General features: G+C 36.9%; 1 protein-coding gene across 5 annotated transcripts in view; it reads right to left on the bottom strand.

The window, feature by feature from the left end:
* Nucleotides 1-2,917: 2,917 nt before the first annotated feature.
* adam11 (ADAM metallopeptidase domain 11) overlaps nucleotides 2,918-8,444 on the bottom strand; it is a 29,831-nt gene continuing 24,304 nt past the window's right edge. For 3 of the 5 annotated variants that reach the window (XM_044338181.1, XM_044338184.1, XM_044338185.1), the window contains 6 exons: nucleotides 8,193-8,298; nucleotides 7,871-7,990; nucleotides 7,099-7,267; nucleotides 6,819-6,933; nucleotides 3,823-3,840; nucleotides 2,918-3,273 (listed from right to left, as the gene is read on the bottom strand). In XM_044338181.1, coding sequence (XP_044194116.1) covers nucleotides 3,125-3,273; nucleotides 3,823-3,840; nucleotides 6,819-6,933; nucleotides 7,099-7,267; nucleotides 7,871-7,990; nucleotides 8,193-8,298 — 677 coding nt within the window. In that variant the 3' untranslated portion in view covers nucleotides 2,918-3,124. Of the gene's footprint in view, nucleotides 3,274-3,399; nucleotides 3,841-5,704; nucleotides 5,796-6,818; nucleotides 6,934-7,098; nucleotides 7,268-7,870; nucleotides 7,991-8,192; nucleotides 8,299-8,444 lie in introns of those variants that run through there. The other 2 variants (XM_044338183.1, XM_044338182.1) reach the window with 2 other exon arrangements.

Here is an 8,444-nt window from a genome sequence, read left to right as displayed (position 1 = left end):
TCTGAACATTTTAGAGGTTTACTGTGTCAAAAAGTGTAAATATAATGAAATGTTGATGTGTTCTCTTAACTTTCCTAGCGTTCAGTGGTTGTGATGAACTCAGATGTACCCTTGTAACTTGATGATGTCACTGATTAGGAAGAGATGTGTTTCTGACATTTGTATTAAACTTTCCTTGAGGACGACTATGTGAGGTCAGTTATATAATGAAATCATTGGAGCTGTACACATTAAAAATTAAGTAAATCTGAGTTTCTACTTGCTTACTACATACACAAAATATCTGTTTTCCACCTTTTCAAATGTTGACTTGTATTGACAGAGAAATATTTCCTGTATGTGAGATACACAAAACACAGACCTGGTTCCGTTCCTGTGATTCTGAGTAAATATTTAGAAATGTTTACAAATCTTTCTGATAACTAAGTAGGATGAACTACAAGCAGTTAACCCTTCACTGTCACAGGTCTAGCACGGTTGATAATAGTGCTACATACTGTATCTATTATTATATTGTATAAGTATAATCACATGTTGATATTTAGTAATTCAATAACACTTAATTGCTTTAAAAGAAGAGCTGCTTCATCTGTAAAAATAATCATTTTAAAAAAGCATAATTTTAAAAAAAGCAAGAATCAGCTAATGATGTGATACAATTTCCACAATGTAAAAAATGTTTCAAACATATATAATAAACATTTTTACAGATTCTAAGTACAGTTTAGGGTTTTAAAGTTTGAATTTTCATAAATAAAGACTTCCTCCGTACATATATATACTGAACATTTTTCATTTATCCAGATTAAAGTTTGTGAATACACTGAAGTTTGACCGATCAGTTACATTTACATATTTTAAATGAAAATTACAACTTTCAGTTTTGCAATAAAACCTGCAAAAGTTACGGTGACTGTTTACAGTTCAGGAAAACTGTTAATGTAACTATTAGATTATTGGAAAAAGTATCAGGATTTCTGACAGCAAATTGCAGTGTGGTTAATTGGAAATTATTTTAACAGCAAAAAAAACAGACACATGGATGGAAGTCAACCTCTGGTATTCAGATATGTTTTAATATGTATTTTAATATACAGTAATATGAGTATTTACATTGATAGCTAATACTGGTTACTTTCCTGTAAGTCTAAACAACGTTGACCTGCTTATGTGAAACGGTGCCAAAATCCTTCGATGAGTCCAACAACGATGTTTGATCACAAACAGTGGCGGTAAACACAGAGTGACCTGAGCTTTCAGCCAAGTCTGTCCTTGAGTATTTGTTTTTATACAGTGTATACGGAGTAAAGAGTTCAAGTATGATTAAAGAGATATATTGACAAGTTGATAAAATCACCTGTTGTATAAAGTCAGACATATTTCCTCCAAAAAACAATCTCTAAATGCGTTTAACTTTTTTAAAATCAGGAATGTCAAGTTAATTTATTAACCTTCAAAAGACAGGTTTGTGTACCTGAAAGTAACAACTCAAAATGCCAACATATTCCTTTAATGCTACTGTAGGTTGAGTGGCAGTGTAACTTGGATCATCTCTTCTGGCACCTGTGTTATTGTGCAGTTCCTTATTGTCACTGGTGAAATAAAGTTTGTATATAACCACAGGAGTATAATCCTCTGAACCTGATATATGACTCTGAAGTCACGAGAGGATAAATGAAGAGTGAAGCACACAAAAGCTCAAGACTGTTTTCTTTTTCTTTTTTTAAAGGGAGAAAATTTGAGATTGATTTTAGTTATTTCACCCTGAATACACTCTAGAAATAAACCTTCTAATGTTATTTTTTTAAATATACATATTTATTGCTTATTACACGGATCTGTTCAGTCAGAATTTAATTGTCTGGAGCAAATCAGAGATAAAGCATATTTAAAATCTGCTTAAATTTTCATTTCAATTTCTACAGTACTACTATCTCAACTAAATTTAGGGCATCAAAGCCAAATTATAATTTGTAAAACTGAGAAAATCTTAGGTCTAAGTCCTAATTTTGCAGCTTGAAACTTGAAAACCTCTCAGAGGCATGTACGAAATATACAGTCTCACATCTTCTCTACAGCCCAGATGATCAAGCATATATCCGACAGCAATGTTGGAAATCCAAAGGAGCTCAAAGTTCCCTAAAACTTACAAATCAGACAGATTTAAACTCCCTTACCTAATTAAATCTCACAAGACGAGCAGTTTAAAGCTTGCGGGCTGAGAGGCAGGAAGAGTCTTCCTCGCCAGACTTGTGCTTCCACTCAGAGCGGCAGTGAGTCACTGCTGTCTAAATGAGTCAACCTTATGATACACTATGTACAACAGCACCCATGTTCAGCATACTCGTATGCATATTGTTTGTATATGGATTACGTATAATACAGCGGGATAAAACATGTGGTGTTTACATGTGCAACAACGTCTATCCAGCTTGGCGGCGGTAAAGAACAAAGTACTCGGATGTCGGCACACAGACACAACAAGCGATTGCTTCCTTTTGCAGGCTTGAACTATACGTTCATACATTAATGCATATTATGTAGAAGCATTGATTTAAGATGGACTACTGTTTGATCATGAAAAGCAGCATAAGAGGAGAAAATAAGGCTACTACTGTGGAATGTAAAGGCCTATCACACAAAAATAACCCTCTACTAGACGGACATTCACTATTTGGTGATATTTATAGATTTCTATTGCAGTTAAAATTGCACTACTTAAAAGGAGGTGGCACACCAGTACAACCTTACTGGTTGTGTTCTCCATGAGGTTAAATAAGTTAACTGTGTATTAACAGAAGGCTTTACGTTGCCTCCTTCCATGAAATCACTTAAAGAGGTAAAGCATAATAACAGTCGAAATGGCAGAAGACCAGCTGTAACCAGTGGAAGAGAAAAGAAAACCAAAAACATTAACTCGAGCAACAAACATATGTATTGAATAAAAACTGGAATGATCACAAAACAGGTCTGTATCGCCTACATCTGTATCGACTTGAACATCTGTAACTACACAATCTTTGACGACTGATCAGATCTCGATGTGTCTTCAGGGTAGACCAAAAAAAAAAAAGAAACCTTTCTGAAGGAGATGTACTGATGTACTGAGGCAGCATAAATAAAGTCAGAAAAGAAAAACAGGGAAAGTCTGAGGGCTCGTAACCATTTGCAGAGCAACTGGAAGACATCTTTTGTTTTGTCTCCTCAGAGCTGACGGGACACAGTGTAAGGAAGACAGGACAGCAGGGAGATACGGCTCAAACTCCCGAAGATCTGGAAAAAGAAGAAGAGGAATGGAGAGAGAAGACGGAGAGATAAAGAGGTGAGGGGAGGAGAAAAAAACGAAGACATGGATGCAGATACTGTAACTCATAAAATGTCATAACCAGAAACATAAACTTAAAAGAGCTGTTCACCTTTTATTATTGCAAGTCTTATGAAATGAACATTACAAAGTCAACACTGCATCTATACTCTAGAAATGGCAGCCAAGTCACTGAGAAAACATGCAGTAAAAACAATAATGAAGCAAACTGGGATATAATGAAATGTCTCCTTTCACTGTTTGTGAGCTGTTGCACCTGTATGAAAGAATCTATAATGTGTGGAAGATTAAAAATAAGGCAGAGGAAGCAGGTGACACATCTGTGTGTGTGTGTGTGTGTGTGTGGGCTCCAAAATATCTGAAAGTACTCGAAGCTGTAGGTCATCAAGAAGCAGATAATTCTTATAAAACAGATGGCATTATGTTGACATAATGAACGATGACCACGGACAAATGTTTTAATGTGAGCTCATCATCACTGAAAGGTGGGATCGTACCTTCCTCTTCGGATGTTTCTGGAGCCGCAGGAAGGGAGGCAGGAACAAGATGGAGGGGAGCAGACGAAAGACAGAGAACAAGTGAAGTAGAAAGACTATTAACTATTGTCAGATGAGGGCAAGAAGCAGCATCAAAATATATGCAATGAACCTAAAGCCTTAAGCCAAGCATTAAACAGCTGCTGGAAACATCCCCCGTGTTTATATTTTGTTATCTAGGAACTACTGCCAAGGAACCTGACACTGCATTATCTATACCAGGTAAATTTGATGCTATCATACAAACTGTACTCATACCATCAAGACAAACCTTTACAGTCAGAGACAAGCTTTTTTTTTTTTAAAAAAAAATGTCTTTGCATGCTGCAGGCATGCCACAGCAAAGCCAGATGAAGCAAAACAGCATTGTTGTGTGTGAATAAAGGAAGCTGCAGAAAGGCGACCTGGCGTCAAATCCAGCCGTGCAGAGAAGAACATGACAGTGAGAGCACAGCGGATTCAAACAACACTTGTTAAAGTGTCAACAATTCATGTGGTTTTGTCCTCTTTCTGTAGAAAAGCTCCATCACTACGTCAAACTTAACCCTTACATACCGTTTGACCCATTTTTACATTTGAGAGAAGTAAAACAGCCTCAACAAAGCTTTTTAAGCCTGAAAATATCAAAACAATTCGATATTTCAGGGGTTTTTTTATTTATGTGCAGCTGATACACATAATTGTACATATTTATTTTATAATTTCAAAAAAAATCACCGTTCAAAAATATTATGACAATCTCCACATTCATTGAAATCGTTATGGTTGTTATGTTGCTATGTTTTAGGTAACACGGGAGCATAATATAGTGTGATTGTGAATGTTTTTTCTCCAAATACAAATTGTGTAAAACCTAAAGAATACACTCTTTCATGATTCATTAAGGATTTATAAATGACTGATAAGGTATTTATCGATGAAGAGAGACTAATAGGGTCAGAATATGAACAGTATGTAAGGGTTACAAGATAAACTGTCTAAAAACTCTTTGATCTATTTAGTTCTGTGTGGTGTGAGAGATTCACTTGAGTGTTGGTTATAGCCGGAAAGTAATGCTTATTTATCTTAACAATTAATGTGTTGATTATTTATGTGTTTACTTGATATTTACTTCATTAAATGTCTATCACAATTTCCCAGAGACTAAAGCGACGTACGTTCAAAACACAATCACAAAACCTCAAGATATTCAATTTACAATGATATAAAAAGAGAGAAAACCAGCAAATCATCCCATTTGAGGAGCTGGAACCAGAGAATAGAATTGTATCTAAATCTACTGATTGTTTTCTTATTTCTCAATCATTTGGTTTATAAAATGTCAGCAAACTGTGAAAAATGTCCATCATACAAGTTTCCAGACCCCATGGTGACATCTTCAGATGTTTTGTCTTTGTCTGGCTGACAGTCCAAAACCAAAAAAGTTTAATATTACAGAAGACTATGAAACCAGAAAATTATTGCCACTTAATTTTGTTAATTGACTATCAGCTTAGTATTTACCTTATTACAGATAATATATATTTAGCTTTACGATCCACTGGAGAAAGTGTTTAAGTCTCACGCAATGATGGAAATTTCATTTAAGATTTTAATAGCCAAAAGTGTTAATGAAGGCTTGAAGAACTATCATTCTTGTAAGTACTATTGTTCATGCTCCCTGCAGACAGTAAATAAAGTATAAGTCTGGCAGCATTAACCACAAACCGCACACAGTGTCTGGTTGTGATTATGGATCAGACAGCAAGCACAGGAGCATTCAGCAGCGAGCCGCAGGCATGTGTGTTAGCTGACAGAGGAACACAGCAGGCACACACAGATGGAGGCATGCCAGAGCTCTTACTTAAATCCCCAGCCAGTTCCCCCCAGGACTATCGCTGCCACCAGAATTGCACCAGCAACCGAACCTATTATGATATTGGTACCACTGGGACCTGTGGGAGTGAAGGAGTCAGCCAGTAAGGGAGTGGGGAAATAAATTTTTTAAAAAAACTGCATGTGAGAGAGCTGAGTACCAATAATTAACGATACTTGTGGTTATCGTTTTTATATTTTGTGCCGGTTTTGAATGTAAAGCATAAAAAATGAGTCAAGTTGTAACAATCCAGAGTGGAAATCAACTGGGAGTAAATCTGCTTCTTCTCTCTAAAGGTATAAGAACAAGTTATTATATTTGCTATCAGGTTTGAATCACAGTGTGATGCTAAATAACAGGGTACAACAATTTCTTATAGCTTATATTGTTTTGTCCTTAGTGAGAAGAAAGATGGTGATGACTGAAGTGGCCCACAGCCTGAGAGGGAGCAAAATAACATTTCATTCATATCATTTGTATCAATTAATAAATTGGGGCTCATGCTTTTAATGCGTTTAAAAAGGAACCCCTATATTTGTGTGCATATATGTTTTCTTATGTTAAGTGTTTTTGTTTTTACAGCATCATCAAAGGAAAAGATAGAGTGAAATACCCTCTAGGAGATGTACAAGAACAATTGACAGTGCATGAAAACAAAACCTCTAAATCGCCAAATATGATGCACATGTTACATACTGTGTGAATAAATAAAGCTTTTTTTAATGTTGTCATAGTTTCAATTTGTCCTTTGTTGCTTTTTTGTTTGTTTTTTACAATGCATTTCATATTTTTCTGTGTCTCACTTTAATCTACTGCTGTTACCTTGCATATCCTTTATACAAACTGTAATTCATATGTGTATATTTCAGACATTTTCATTCACATACCTCTATTTAGAGTTTTAATTGTTCTTACAGCTAATGAGATGTAACAAATATAACTTATTTTCTTTTTGTTTATTTATTTGTGTCTACTTTGCTTCTATTTGCACAACAACTTTTGTTTTGTTCACATTCTTTTTTTGTCAAATTAGTTGTTTCACAGCAGAGGAAACACTGTGACCGAACTGACTGGCTGATAAAAGAATCAACAGTGTGGTTACCTCTGTATTTCTCTGGTCCCTCTGGTGGAGTAGGGATGGGGATGGGGTCAAACACACTACAGTCCTTCCCAGTGTAGTCTGGATCACAGATACATTTGACCTCGTTACTGCAAGTCTGTGGGACACGAAGGAGAAAAATGAGGTGGGTGTGTTCAACATGTGATCTCCTTACAACCTCCAAACCTTTATTTTCATATATGAAACACCAAAGATGTAATAAACCATAAAGCTCCACAAAACAAACATAATAAAATCTTGAAAACAGCGGAGACAGACTCACCCCGTGATGGGAGCAGATGCGTGAGGGCGACGAGCCCGGGCAGATGCTGAGGTTGAAGGTGGTGATGGGGAGGCAGCGGTGCTCCAGACACATCATGTTTGGTCCACATGGCGTCCCATCCTCCACATAGCCGAGGTCCAAGCCATCATCCAGCACTGCATGACCACCTCTTTTGTCATATGGTGACATAAAATCATGGTTAGTTTATCTTAGTTCTTCCAGAGTTACCTGTATGAACTGGTATTACCTAGACAGCTGTTATTCCTACAAAACGCAGTTTCATTCATTCACCACGGCCACCATAGCAGCCCTAAATAAAATACCTCACTGAATACTACGTATAGATGTGTGTATATATATACAGGAACGAGTGTATGTGTATATACTGTAAGACCACAATGGTTTACCATTTATTTCTTGTGAGATATGAACACACAAAAACAAATTTCCCTCCTGGGAGAGTAAAGAACATCCATCTTCTGAATCTGTTTCCCTCACAGACTCCTAACAGGCTGATAGTAGAGTTTGATCAAAGTCAAAGGTGTCAGGTTCAGTTAAAGGATTGATTATCTCTCTTACATCAGACTGTTTGGCCACTCATCTCACTTTCTCCTTTTTCTCCCATTCACCTTTCCCTCCGACTATTCCTTTTACCCCTGGTTGTCTTCTCTCTTTCACACATCACTCTGTGATTACTGAAACGAAAATACAGGCTCTGACAGCTTCCCCTCATGTAGGGAATCTGAATGTGGTTAAACAGCCCTCTCTGTACCTGCAGTCCAGGTATCTGTTCTGATGGTAGATGGTCAAACTGGTGACTTTTCCCTGCAGTTCGCCAAACCTCGGCTTGGCTGTCAGGTTGGTGCACAGCAGTAAACCACACAGAACGTCTCTGATGAAGGTGACAGAGAAAGGTGGACAAAAAAAAAATAGTGACCAAAAAATCTTATTAGTTACAGTTCATATAGAAAAAAGGTATGTATAAAATTTTCAAGCTTGCTCCATGGCATCCTCCATGAGTCCAAGTTGTCTTTGGATTAAAGTTTTATGTGTATACGTGGTTTCAGAATTTATTTTACATGCTGTTCACTCACTGTTTGTTGCACTGGATCCATCCCTGTCCACTGGAGTCCGGACCACAGTTTCCTTTGTCTGTGCCCTCAGAGTTGAGCTTTTCATAGCAGAATCTGTCCGCTGAGTCTAAGAAGAGAGTACAGAGTCTTTAACACAGTGCATGACAACCCTTGTTACAAAGCAAAAAGACCTACTACAAAATCTATCACCTCCGACTACCATACAACTCCTGCTGTAACCACCAGGGGGTCATGTTACATCAAGAAATAAAG

This window comes from Thunnus albacares, chromosome 20 (genome assembly GCF_914725855.1).
Source record: "Thunnus albacares chromosome 20, fThuAlb1.1, whole genome shotgun sequence".
NCBI classification, from domain to species: domain Eukaryota; kingdom Metazoa; phylum Chordata; class Actinopteri; order Scombriformes; family Scombridae; genus Thunnus; species Thunnus albacares.
Note: the sequence above shows the minus strand (reverse complement) of the source record. Positions and strands in the feature narration are given on the sequence as shown.